The 14893-nt window shown below is 39.0% G+C and overlaps 1 protein-coding gene across 2 annotated transcripts in view; it reads right to left on the reverse strand.

Annotated features, from left to right (window-relative positions):
- Positions 1-14406, reverse strand: part of wnk4a (WNK lysine deficient protein kinase 4a) — a 63977-nt gene extending 49571 nt beyond the window's left edge. The window contains exons 1-2 of one of the 2 annotated variants that reach the window (XM_072456689.1): positions 14333-14406; positions 13516-14163 (exon numbers count right to left, since the gene is read on the reverse strand). In XM_072456689.1, the coding sequence (XP_072312790.1) occupies positions 13516-14130 (615 nt within the window). In that variant the 5' untranslated portion in view covers positions 14131-14163; positions 14333-14406. The remainder of the gene's footprint in view (positions 1-13515; positions 14164-14332) is intronic. The other variant, XM_072456688.1, reaches the window with a different exon arrangement.
- Positions 14407-14893: the final 487 nt, after the last annotated feature.

The raw sequence follows: 14893 nt of genomic DNA on the forward strand, positions 1-14893 counted from the left end.
CTCGTGTCACAGGAAGGTAACAACTCCTAAATTTATGGTCGGCCCTGCACACGTCTGTCAGTGTCACATAATCAGTCAAAGGCCACTTTATTAGGCACACCTGTTCAGTACATTCAGTCCTGAAACATGTGGGACACTGCAGGTGAAATACAACAAGCGGCAGTAAGAGTATTTCAGAAACTGCTAATTTTCAAGGATTTTCATTTATGTGACTGTAAAAAATATACATGTATAGTGAGAATGGTGACAAATAGAAAAAAACAACAACAACAGAATTCATTAGTGTCGAGGAATGGAGCAGCAGATCCTATGATTCCATCTAAATAGAGGCACAATTTCTGCTTGCTTGGCCGGGAATATTCCACATTATGGCATTAAACTTATCTGGCTCCATTGAGACAAGCGAGTGACACAAACCAAGTTACCGGTTAGATCTGCGGAGAGATGAGCCAACTCACTGTAAGCATGCATGATTATATTAACATGAAGCAGGTAGCGGAACCCCCAGTGGAAAAGTTACATCGTGCGCCTTCAAAATCACAAATTAATCATGTTTCCAAAATTGTGTAAGCTAAACAGGGCTCCAAGTTTGAAGATGAATAGAGAACAGATATTTTGTTGATTTAGAAAACACATTAAGGTGTTTGTCGATGGGCCCAAACAAGTCGTTACTGTGTGGTACATTCATAGCAACACTCACATGTCCAGCTTGAGCACGTTTTCACTACCGACACCTCCACCAACACACAGAAATGACCAGAGGTTACCCCACGGACTATACTTGACCAACATGGAAGCTTTTAAATCCAGGGGTTTGTTTAGAAAAGGGCCTCTCCGGGGTCCACGCGGCCGATGACCACATGCTTTCCAGACGTACAGTCGCACTCACTCGATACAAAAACAGTCGAAGAGTAAAGTCATTTGTAAAAACTTGTAACAACTCGAATATTGATGTGAGGTTTTAGGGAGTCACCCTGGCGACATTTTCAAAGAGCGCCATTTGAAAGAACATGTTTCATCAAATATGGGTCATAAAATATCACTTACGGGAAGAGATTGGATGTGGAATACTGGAATCAACGCTGTAGTATAAAAAGCTCCCATATAAAATAATATAGCTTCCGTGGGACTAAGTAAAAATCATGACTTAATAGAAACTGGGCAAGAGGAAGTAGGGATTATAAACCAACAATAGTTTTGTTTGCCAGTCTTCTGCGATATCTGTTTTTTTCTTTGTATTGTGACATTGAACAATATGAATTTGCTCCTTCTGAAAGCATTTGGGTGTTAGGAATGGGTTCGGTAAGTGAGCAATACATGTGGACCGCTGCAGAGAGTTTAAAAGGAACTAGATCTGTTTATACTTTTATTTGATTCAATAAGAAGCCTATGCAAGCTTTTTGTAGTAATCAAATAATATTCAATTAAAACTGTAATATTTTAGAATGTCTGACACGTGTTTTCTCTCCATCAAATATAAAGATATTTTCATTCACTCAATGAAACAAATAACACATAACTTATAACCAGCCCACAGACAACAGTCACATGTACACCCTCCCATACTTTTCTAGGGACATTACATACATTCATTTCCTGAAGACTGCTAACTTTAACTCTAGTCAATATTTGCCTAACTTTAACCTAACCCAAACTCTAACCTCCTAAACACTATCCTATTTTAACTCATAGCTTAACTGTAAATCATGCAGTGTTACAAGAGGACCTGATTTACCCCCCATTTTAGTGAGGCAGATCCCATAATGTCTGTGTATTTATAGATTTTGCGCCCCACTCGCACGCACTTTTATTCACACTAAAATTATAAACATTACGCATTAAATACAGACGAGAACGTTGTCAGTACCATGTCATGGACTTTATGTTTCTTGCATGGGCAACTGCAATATGAGGATAAGCAACAAGATATTGAAATAATAAAATGTCTTGAACAAATTGGGACAGATACACTGGACTGCACTATGCCTTAAACTTTTTTGTATGTCTTGTGACGCTCGCTACTGGCTGTTTCGATCTATCTCAGTGTCGTGCTCTGTGTTTGGTGTTTTAAAATTGAAAAACTGAAGAACGTTTTGTACAGACTTGGGTGAACCATAACCAGCCCTGTCCATGCATAGCAGCTAATGAAAACCAAGTGGAATGATTGCTACTTATTTTTAGCGTTTAAGATGTTTAAAATCTCTTGGCACTTGAACAGAGGTCTACTGTGTTGCTGTGACTTATCAACTCGCCTAAAAAAAGATGCATTTATCAGTGGAGACTAATAAGACGCTTCTATCTTGACTGCGAGAAGCAAACTGTATGCACAAAAACAAGCCATATCTCGCAAAGCTATCGTTACGTCAGCACATTTCGCGCCCAAACTAATTTCAAAGGCGACAGAGTTGTCAATGGTCTTCTTGTGAACATCGGGCACACCTAATATCCCCAAACGAACACGCTAACGTCTCTGTAGTAAATGAGTAAATGTCCTGGCTTGTCTGTCTCCTCTTTGCCCTGTGGTCCAAGGCCCTGCACAAGAAATGACAGTGTGCTCGCATTGGCAGTGATAGGGCAGAGCTGGTGCTGTGCCACTAAACAGCAGCCATATTGAGATAAAGGTTCCACATAGCCGGACCGAGACAGAGAGTGATTTAAGTAACACAAAGCTTAAAAATATGAGGGAAAATACACTTTATTTATTTTGATTTGTATTTATATTTCAGATTCCTGCCTGTCAATAAAAATTAGTTTCTGTTGTGATATATCGCCATATGTTATCGATTATATACGGAATGTCATACTGCATGTTTGGCACGTACCGTATTTTCCACACTATAAGGCGCACCGGATTAAAAGGCGCACTGGATTGTAAGGTGCACTGTCAATGAATGGTCTATTTTCAGTCATTTTTCAAATAAGGCGCAGAGGACTGACTATAAGGTGCATTAAGCGAAACAAAATCGCTTCAAGGTCAGTAAGCACAACCAGAATTAATCCATGTATAAGGCACACTGGATTATAAGGTTGTTTTTTGAGAAAATTAAAGGCTTTTAAGTGTGCCTTATAGTGCGTAAAATACTGTACTCTAACTGTAATTCCCTTGCCAAGAATAGACACTTCCCAAATACTTTAACCGGTTTCATCTCCCTGAGTTCAGCGAGGCATGATTGACAGGAAGATTAGCCATTCAGGGACAAATCAGTCCATATTAAAACAAATATTGCTGCTTATGAGGGGGAAAAGAGGAAAAAAGAAAGGGGAAAAAATATCACAGGGACGGAAAAACATTGCAGCACAAAACGCTGTTAATCTGAGATGAGAGCAGTTTAACTTTCACCAGCGGAGGAGGAGGTGACAAGAAGAGATTTTCTGTGTAGCATATACAAGGAGAATTACTCCCAAACAAATACATTCCTGTTCTATATCTACACTGTATAAATGTTGACTATAAAGCTGTCCAAAATTGTATTGAAATCAGACCAATTTTTGGATCATCATGTAAATATGTCTCTTTTGTGACAGAAAACTAGATCAAATATAGGTGAACGGCCTTTATAGACTACAGCGTTCTAACACTACTTATCCTCACATGACTATCCTTTTCAATTGCCAATTCAGCTCCTCAGTCCTTGCAATCTATTTACCAATTTAGAATGCATTGTTACGTTCCCACAAGTCCTGTTGACCCATTTCAACCAATAATAGAAAAAAACAAATAGCTATCACATTATAAACTATAAAAACCTGGCATTATACACAACGGTCAGTGTCACACATATTTTTGGGTAAATACAAATAGATAAAAATAAAAAAAAACATGTGTCCCAGATTGTACGTTTGAAAATATAGTCACGCCTATTACAAGAATCTACAGACAGAATGCTGCTAATGATGGCAACTGTAGCACAGGAGATAAGGTATGGGAGAAGCAAGTCCAAAGAAAGAGGGAGAGTTATGCGTTGTAACTTTATAACTGCACAGGCACTGCATAGTAGCTGTTATTAATACCATTTTAATTCAATGCTATATTAAACAGGCATTAAAAGTATTTGGCTTCCAGCTCCTTCAGACCCAAGAGCCCACTTTGATACTACGATAATGACTGCAAGAGAAATTACGTAAATCTGAGCCTTCACAAGCGCTTTCCTTGTTCATTTTGTCCCCGAGAAACTTTTAAACCTTGAACTACGTCATATTTGTACCTGTATTGCGTATTATTATTATGAGATTATACACATTTCAGAGATTCAAAGAGCACATTTATTAATTAACCCTATAGTCATTATTCATATTCTAATATTGTGTGCAAAACTGAATTAGCTATTAAAAGTTGCACTACGTATCTTTTCAGGTAGTTTCTACATAGACGTTGTTGTTGTTGTTGTTGGTGGTGTTCTTGTTGTTGTTGTTGTTTTGCCTGAAATGTTCCACAGATGGTATTAAGCTTACGGGTCAGGTTTGTGGAGAGTAATACATGTTTTTTCCACAATAAAACACCTGTAATTGAAGAAATGCAAGTTGAACATCCCAAACAAAATTAACTTAAATGACAAAACTTCATCAACTGCATTAAAAAGTCAAAGTTTTCTGTTAATTATTAGTTGGTATTATTGTTTTGGGTTCATGGTTTTGGTATCAATTATTGTGATTGTGAAATAGTTCACTTCACTTCAATGCTTCAACTCTTTCACTATTCAATTTGCCTTACAGTTGAACATGGTACACTAAATCTGGTTAATGTTTAGCAGAAGCATACACTCAAAAGACATGTATGCTGTCGATATGCAATGCAAACAGTTAAAATGTATCTACAAATGTCTCCCCAAGTGGAAAATTACATAATGAAAGACAAACTTGTGAATTAATTCAGATATTATATGATATTGAGCAACCAAGACACACGAGGGAGTTGCCTGACAGGATGTGAGCTTGAGTGCACTAAACCAGCTGAGGTGAGAGAACTGAATAAACTGCTGCTGCTGCCGCCGCCGCCGCCGCCGCCACTACCACTACCACTACCACTACCACTACCACTACCACTACCACTACCACTACCACTACCACTACCACTACCACTACCACTACCACTACTACTACTACTACTACTACTACTACTACTACTACTACTACTACTACTACTACTACTACTACTACTACTACTACTACTACTACTACTACTACTACTACTACTACTACTACTACTACTACTACTACTACTACTACTACTACTACTACTACTACTACTACTACTACTACTACTACTACTACTACTACTACTACTACTACTACTTATGGTACAAGCGCTATAATACACTCTCTGCAACTTCTACTTCTATTGCAACCTGTTTTAGAAAAGTTTAGTTTTGATTAAAGATTTATATTTAATTAGTGTTGTCATGATACTAACATTTAAAACTCGATTTTGACACAAAGGAATATACTTGATTCTCGATACCGATTTTATTATTTTTTAACGTTTTTTGATAATAGATTGGCATTTTCAACACAAGATTATACTGAATTCTTTATTAAAAATTCTGGTCTTATACTAGTTCTGAAACTGTTCACAAAAGGCACAAATTTGTCCTGTTAAAGTGTTTTTTTTTGTACCGATTCTTTTATTTATTTTAACATCTAGTTCTGATACAAGTTTTAGTACTGATCATTTTGAGAACCCTAATTTCAGTATTATGTGATTTGATGCAATTGTCTGAAGTAATTGTCTGAAATGTAGGCTATAAAATATAGCTACATTAGAAACTAAATACAAATATTCTTTGTTTTTACCCATTTCCGTCACATAATTTACACAGCTGACTTCTTTCATTCATGCTTGATTTAGTAAAACACTGTGTGAGCCACATTTGATTTGATACAGCTTAATGCACACACATAAAGAGAATAAAGAGAGCATAAAGTGAAGATAAAGTGGTTTTAGGCCTCTCTTTCCTTTGCCCTCGCTTCCACAATGGTCACTGAGTTTATGAATGAAAGTAGAAGCAGGTTAAACAATAGCTGATCCATTATTTAGTGCTTCCACGCATCTCTGAAAGCAGGTGGAGTCCCTGAGTGGCATCTGAGCCAACTTTGTGCCATGTTGCTAAGCAGCAGCTCCCAGGGATGGGACAGGACCTGATTTGATCTACTCCTGTTTTAGTCCAGTTTTAATTCTGGTTCAGCCTATGGGTTTAGTTTTGTTTTTTTAATGAGATAGTATTTGGCAGTAGTATTGTGTGACATAGGATTATCAGTGCTTGGTTGTAACTTAGTTGTCCTAAAGCCAAACTATTTTTCTTTTCCCGTTTTATGTCGCTTTTTAGACTTTGTTTGGTCTTGGTTTAGTCCTGGTTCCATCTCTAGTGACATCTCACTTAATCTTAATCTCTTAACTAAAGGTTCTAGCAGAGGACAGCATCAGAAGTTCAGGTCACAACAGAATCACATGCTACACAAGCCTAGATAACCGTATAAAAATATAGAACAATGTGGGACACACTTCCCTTAGACACACTTCCCACTTCCCTCAGGAAAACGGCGGCGGCGGCTTTCAACGGTTTGGCTTTTTTTAAAAGTAAGACCACAAGGACAATGTCAGACATTTAATAAACAGTAGAACAGTCATTAGTCGTATTATTCAAATGCAAGAATGATACTTATTTACACATAAGTATCATACACATACAAAGACAATATGTTGATCATATGGTAGCTATAACTAAAACTATTAAAAACATATACAACCAAACCAATATAATAGCAATGAAAAAAGGAAAAATATTAAAGTCACAAAGGTAAGTGACAAAGCGTACCATTTACGTCATGACCTGCACATCACCCTGGAATTTCTGACAAATGGGAAAGCTTTTTATTTCTTAATGCTACATGACATGAACTAATTACATGATTTTTATTTATATCAAGTCAAGTATTGTTCATGAAGTTAAGGTTAGAGTTTATTTTCCCTGTAGGAAAATTTGTCCTGTGTGTGTGATCCATCCTTTAATGCCACCGGAGAAACCTGTAAATTGTAATAGTATCGTTGATTATTATGCTGATTATGAAACTTGAATGCCAAGCTTGAAGAAATATTGACACGGATGTGTACAGTATGCTTTGGAATTAGGCCAAACGAAGTCTAGATATAATGACATTTGCTGGTACAAGTAGTAGATATGCAAAGTTTGCTCTCTACTGCTCCAGTGGCCAAACGTGGCATTGTAACAACAATCCCTGGGTCCCTGAGTTAGTATTCACTTTACTCCAAAGCTACAATTACACTTTCCAAGTAATTTAAGGGGGGATTTTTGTTGCCATAGTCTAATAATAACCAAAGTCACGACAAAGCAGGAATGACAAAGTGGCATCACAACTTACTGAAGCCTGTACAAACAGAAGCTTTACGGGTTGGGTTTTATATGTCAAAGATGAATGAAAAAGTTATATTGCTTTGTGCTGCGCTCACAAAAACACGTTTAGGCCACCGCCCTAAGAGCTGTGTTCACACCAAGAGGATAAATATCGCATTTGTAGCTCCTTTGTATGTTACTATTTTTAAGTGACGTGAAACTGGCTTGACTTACTCAAATTAAAGACGGCGACAAGCTCTTAAACTGGTTTTGTCAAAGTGATTTTAGACCTGCCATTGTAATGAGTTTTATTTAGATTTAATTATGGTTTAAATGTGCACTATGTACCTTTAGTTGTGGTGTTGGGGGGTAGGCCACCTGCTGCACTTTCCATTCTTACTGTGAGCGGGGTCGCCACGGAGATAGTTTTACATTAAGTAAAAAAAAAAAATTCCATTGTTCTACTTTTACTTTGATACTTGTATTGTAAAGCACCTTGAGTGTCCAATAAAGCGCTATATAAGTTTGATGTATTATTATTATGAATGCCATACGGTGGAACATTCCAAACAAATCGATAATATCTCCATGGAGACAAGCTAGTAGTAGACCCTCCACCAAAATGTTACGTAGTGCACCTTTAATTCTCATTTTGGTTTAGTGCAAGATGTGTTGGGACTTTGACCTGGTTAAGTCCTGGTGCAGATGAGTTTTAGTCCTGGTTTATTCCCGGTTTATTCCCGGTTTAGTCCTGGTTTAGTCCTGGTTTAGTCCTGGTTTAGTCCCAGTTTAGTCCTGGTTTAGTCCCGGTTTAGTCCGGGTTTAGACCCAGTTTAGTCCTGGTTTATTCCCGGTTTAGTCCTGGTTTAGTCCTGGTTTAGTCCTGGTTTAGTCCCAGTTTAGTCCTGGTTTAGTCCCGGTTTAGTCCGGGTTTAGACCCAGTTTAGTCCCGGTTTAGTCCCGATTTAGTCGCGGTTTAGTCCGGGTTTAGTCCCGGTTTGGTCCTGTTTTTTTAGTCCTGGTTTTTAGTCCTGGTTTAGTCCTGGTTTAGTCCTGTTTAGTCCTAGTTTGGTCCCGGTTTAGTCCTAGTTTGGTCCTGGTTTAGTCTTGGTTTAGTCCTGGTTTAGTCCTGGTTTAGGCATAGCTCTACTCCTATGTATGCATGCTTAAACAGCTGACTGTAATGTTCTGTGGATTAACCTTGGCAGCGTCAGGAAATACATATTTAAAAAGGGCTTTGGACCTTTTTCTCCTTGACTTGTAGTGACGCACCTGAATGCTGCTCTGTCAACACCGCTGCTGCGCTCCTGTTTAGCCACCAACAGTGAGCTTTGTGTGCATTTGGGCAATCACGGGCATAATAGAAAAGGTTGAGCGGCTGGCAAGGTGATTTTGAGGTAATAAACGCACCAAGATACGATTCTTGGAGGCTAACTTATCACGCCGCTAACAGTATCAACAGCGGTCGACTTAAGCTTATTAGCAGCGATTAGGGAGATTACCATGGCTCATGTCTAGAGTGAGGAGATGAAAGACCGTAGCCTAACAATGTTATAAAAGCCAAAGCTAAATGAGCAACAATTCTTAAACTGTCATTTCCTCCAGGTTATTTGGTGTAGTATTGCTGCATAACACAATTTTTATTTTATTTATCCACATAATTTGTTGCATGAAAACTGAAAGAAATGTGTTGCCAGTGGTTCTCAATTTTAAATACTACTAAAAGTTAATAGCATGACACTAGATATTAACTAGGCCTTTACTATTTAAGAATCAGTAGTGAACTGAGAGTAAACCAGTTAGAAATCAGGGCTAAACCCGGATTAAACCAGATGTAAAGCAAGAGAAGAGTAAGGGCTAATTCACTCACACTAAACCAAACATGAAAGTGGTCTACACATCACAACATACTAAACAAACCAGGAGCTAAGTCGAGTTGATACTACTTATTTTACATTAAGTAACAACCAGGAATTTTAGAGGCGGATCCCAAATGTCAGCCCCGTGTCTTAAAAACCAAGAAAGAGAAAGCAGTTTGGTAAAATATCATATCTTGGGGTCTATATGGTGTCTTTGTAGCGTCCCAAATACCCCCCAAACAAGGCTGCCCTTGTGTAGAACCTGACAGGTGGATTCTGAGCCTCATTCCATGCTACAGTCAGCTTTAGCCTACAGGGCACCTCACCTTGTGTAATCCCTGGATGCCTCAATGCGTCCTGGATAGACAAAGACTTCTTGTGTGCTAAAAGAAGATAGCAGCTAAACTCAAGCCGTTCATTTAGCACTAATTAGCCAAGAACGGTACATCGATAAAGAAAAAGACAGAATATCAAAGACGTGGATAAACTAGAGGCACTTTGAGGTGTTAGTCTTCAATCCCTTACCCTAACTCGCAATTCATGAAGTTAAAGACGTACAATATAACTTAACATCTGCTTAACTTCGTGGAGGTCACAATAATTTCTAGTTTGATTTGTTGTTCTTTACAGGGTGGGCCATAAGTGTCCATACATAGGATTGGTCAGCGTGGTCCCGTGGAGTTGCGTCCCACATCCCCGGATCACTCCCCTCTTGATTTCAATCTTTGGGGGCACTAGTAGGTCACGGTGTATCAGGTAAAAATATGACACAAAAATAATCTCAAGGAACGTATCATGAACAACATCACAAGCATAACTCCAACCGTGCCAATGAAAGTTCTTCAACACGTATAACACGTATTAATATGTGTTATATACGGTAAATGAAATGTTAATTAGTCCTATGTATGGAAGCTTATGGCCAACAATTTTAATAACAGAATTTACATTTTTGTTGTTGTTGAGCTGTAGAGAGAAAAATAAGTCACTTTTATGTCTCATTATTGACACAAACTACCGTGACTACAAAAGTGTTTCATTGCAACTCATGTTTTTAATCATTTAGAATCGTTGTGTTGGGATTATGCTGCTTTACGGTTATTGTGACAGCAGTTTCAATATTATCGTTTATCGTGAAATATATGTTATCATTACCTAGCTGCAACTGCAATCCCTGGAGTTTTTCATGATATGGCATTAAACTTACCCATCCCCATCCTGCTATTATTATTATTTTATTATTCATTGTTTTATGTTGCACCTTAACGCCGAAACAAGTTCCTATGTTCAATGACAATGGCAATAAACAGATGCGAAGTAGAGAGTAAGAATGCATGTTTTTCAAGGTATTTTTTCGTGGATAAAAAGGTAATTAAGCTAAATACATTTGAAGTCATACTGTGGAATATTCCAGTCAAATTAAGGACACTACTACTACTACTACCACTACCACTACCACTACCACCACCACCACCACCACCACCACTACCACTACCACTACCACCACCACTACTACGCTGGAACATACTGGGAGGCAACGGGCTTATGGTTCTAAAGCCTTGACAGTGTGCTATCGGTCCATGTAAGCAGGTGAAGAGGCAGCTGCTCCACAGGCCGTGTAATGCCAACACGCCAAAACAATGTCGGACAGTGAGTCGACACATCCGCCATCAGCCGGGGACGTCTTTAGCATCAACAACACGGTGAAAGAAAGTTGTTTGTTGACACGCGACACCACCAACATGTGCACATCTCGTCCTGGCATGTCTTGGGGGGCCTGGAAAGGTTTCACGAGCTACAGTGCAAGGGTGGCAGCGAGGTGCGGGAAATGCTGTTAACAAAAAGAGGCTCAGGATATAAATTCATATAGCGACTTTTGGGTCAAGGGGGATGTACGGTAGATTACAGTTTAGAGTTAGGGATTTATTATCTGTACCTCACATATGTTCTCCTATTGACCTGTCACAATAATAACTAAATAACTACATCAACTCATCGTTCAATGTATGATATAAGATAAGATAAGATAAGATAATCCTTTATTGTCCACACATGGGGAAATTTTGTTGTTACAACGCAGTAGATACAGGAGGAAAGGACAGATAACTTGTAGGAAGTTTCAAAAAATAATCAAAACAAAAAACTCTTATTAACAAAACTCCTCTCATATCGTAATAGGGAATGGAGGAAAAATTTAAATAAATAAATAAATGAAATAAATGAAATAAATGAAATAAATGAAATAAATAAAATAAATAAAATAAATAAAATAAATAAAATAAATAAAATAAATATTCTGTTTGGTTGCAATATTCCGATAGTTGCCCTTTTTTGTGTCGTGTCGGCTATACATTTAGTTTGGGCCTAAAAAAAAACGGACCAAAAGAAATATATGGTGCTTTGTTTGAACACTTTAGTGCAGCATTGGCTTCAACCGATTAAAAAACATTGTTATCGGTATTGGCCATGAAAGAAAAGAAGAAGAAAATACATCAACACACATTATTGTTGATCTCTGTCGATGTGTACCGTATTTTCCGGACAATAAGTCGCACCCCAGTATAAGTCGCACCAGCCAAAAAATAACTAATAGAGAAGAAAAAAACACATATAAGTTGCACTGGAGCATGAAATGTGGTTGCAAGTGTGAAAATAACAAATAATATCACAATATAAGTCGCTCAGGAGTATAAGTATATAAATATAAGTCGCACCCCAGCCAAAACAATGAAAAAAGGTGCGACTTATAGTCCGGAATATGCAGTATCTTTTCCTTGTGGGGGACTTTTTTTTAATTATCACGATAACATTTAAGCCGTAGAAGGTTGAATAAATAACTTCTACGGCTCATTAGATACTGCTTGTGCATCAAAAGTGTTTTATATGAAAAATTGAAAGTGTTTTATGGGATTCTGTATCGTACCCTACCCAAACTGTAATCGATATTCCCGATTTTAAAATAGGCAGCGTTCATCATGACTACATTCACATTAAAATAAGTTAACCTGTATTACGTTACATGTTCAGAGCTTTGTCTGGTGCTAAGCGAAAACAGAGATTAGCCTGGATCGTTGGCAGTAGTTTGGCGCTGCTGACAGACAGTGTGACCCGAGTAACTGCCACCACGCGCGCAGCGACACAGCTCCAGTCAAGGTCAAACACAGAACTGTATACAGTAGATTAACTGCTTCACAGAACACAGCAACGTTTTGGACATGAGGATACCAGCAAGAGCCAGGGCGAGAGAGAGAGAGCTACAGAAAGGAGAGGACGAGAGATAGAGAAAGAGAAGATAATTGAGCTGCAGAACAAGATCAATATGCCATCAATAAATATATGATATGTATGTATGCAGAGGTGTTGAATAACCAATTACTAATACTCGTGTTACTGTGATGGAGTAGATTTTTGGTATTATAGTTCTTTTTTGAGTACATTTTTGGGGTTATAGTTCTTTTTGAGCCAGTTTTTAGGGTTATAGTTCTTTTTTGAGTCGTTTTTTGTGGTTATAGTTCTTTTTTGGGTAGATTTTTATTGCTATAGTTCTTTTTTGAGTAGATTTGTACTTGCACTTGAGTATAATTCTAGTCTTAAGTCGTACTAACTTTACATTCTACAACTGACAAACACATACATTAGAAGCACTGCATCGCCTGCTCTGATTGGCCAGAGCTCAAGAATACGCAGATCTTGTAATTATCCAAGTTTTGTACAAAATAGTATCTAAAATGCTGTCAAAACTGTAATAGAATATAATCAGGAACAAGTAGTAATTTTGGTAGCAGTACTTGCATATTTTTTAGCCACTAACTGTAACTGCACTTTAATTCAATATAAATGTTGAGTATTCTGCACCGCTGCCTATACCAGAATCACGTGTAATCAGTATCAGTATAAGTTGCCTTTTTGCCCCCAAATAATGTATGGATATTCTTAAAGATGAACTATGTAACCTGGTGTAGGTTACACATCTGCAACTCTGCTAAATGTAACTGTGCGTTGCCTGGAATGTTCCACAGTGGCATTAAATCTTTTCAGTTACAGGTGTTTTTATTGCTCTTTTTTTTCAAGACATCTTGAAAAATCTGTGAATTGGGTAACCTCTTCACATATCTGACTTGTAACTTGTTTCTCCTGCTTGTATCTATGGAGATATACGTTTTTTTGTAATTGTGCTGTACATTCAGGGAAATCAACAAAACAAATAGATAGATTTTGGTATTCTACATAAAGGTAATATGTTTTGTGTGCTTTGAATCTGCCTCAAATGAACAGCTGCTGATTGATGCACTTGTGTGGCGTCCTACCTGCAGCTCACACCACGCGACCTCCACTGTGGTCTCCGTGTCCAGTCCTTTGTACACGCTCTTGAAAGACCCCCGTCCGATCTCGATGTTGAACTTGAGATATCTTCCATCAGGTGACGTCGCCACAGCTTTGGTTTCCAGGTCCTCTTTCTCCTGCTGCGCCCACTGCGCATCGAACGCGATCTGGGACAGGTCCTTGTGCTGTTTGGTCTGGACGACTTCACCTTCAGAGTCGGAGCTGACCTCCACTCGGGGTCTGTGCTCCCAGTCCGCATCGTGCTTCGCGGTGTCCGGCGGCGCGGGGGGCGTGTGGGCGCTCGTGCCCGGGCTGGAGACGGGCGAGGGCGTCTGAGGTGACTCTTCCTCAGCCTTCTCCTCTTCCACACGTGACTCGGTCAGAGTTAGGATGTTTTCAGTGGACCAGGACAAAGTTTTGGAAAGGACGCCACTGTAAAGAGGCGAATCAAGATCCATGCTGATTTTCTGTAACCCATAAGAGTTCCTTCGTGCGCCCAAGCCTGGCGTCCGGAGCACGGACGGGACTCGGGACTCTGTCATATCCATGTGGAGGCCAGGGAAGCCGCGTCCCGGGATCTCAACCTGTGCGTTGGACATTCTTGCAGGTTCAATGCAATCTCAATGCGGTACCTACAATAAGACACAAGGACAGTAGCATTAGGGTCATACGCAAAGTAAGTCGTTGTGCGGTACCAAATTGTACACTACATAGTAAAACAGCAAATTAAAATAAAATAACTTAACATACACTATACCCACTAAAATATTACACTTACTACACCGATAATGACAAACTTACTCATGACAGCAGTCGATTCAGACGTCTCACTTCGACAAACGCACATTAAAGCATACTTCCTCTTGGATTCTCGGAGTTGTCTCTTCCACTAGTGCTCAGTCCTAACCTCCAGAGGGAGGGCAGCTCTGCCTATATCAACAGAGCAGAGGAAAGCTGCGGCGCGCGCGTCCGGGTGCTCACGGCCCAAACTCCGCCCACTCCCCCCTCCCCCTAGACGCGCACGTCCAACAGGCTGCAATTACCCGTCAAAGAAAAGATACTTCTAATAATTAAAGTCAACAGAAGAAGCAGGACAGTGGTATTTAATGCATTGTCTTAGCAGCTGTTAGTTCCAGTGTATTTTAAGTCTTGTGTCTCTAAATGAACTGTGATATCTTGTACAGATCAAAGAAGGAACAGCGCTGTTTAGGTCATTTGATTCGGATTAACCAACAAAAAGCAGGATGTTCCTTGTCTAATTTATATCCTTGGTCAATATTTTGTGCCCCAGGAAGAACAAACTCACCTGACTAAAGTGGGCATGGCTCCAGGGACATGTTGGTAGGACAAGTATCCACAACC

This window comes from Eucyclogobius newberryi, unplaced genomic scaffold (genome assembly GCF_026437365.1).
Source record: "Eucyclogobius newberryi isolate DKJ021-1_F unplaced genomic scaffold, fEucNew1.0.hap1 SCAF_20, whole genome shotgun sequence".
Taxonomy (NCBI): domain Eukaryota; kingdom Metazoa; phylum Chordata; class Actinopteri; order Gobiiformes; family Gobiidae; genus Eucyclogobius; species Eucyclogobius newberryi.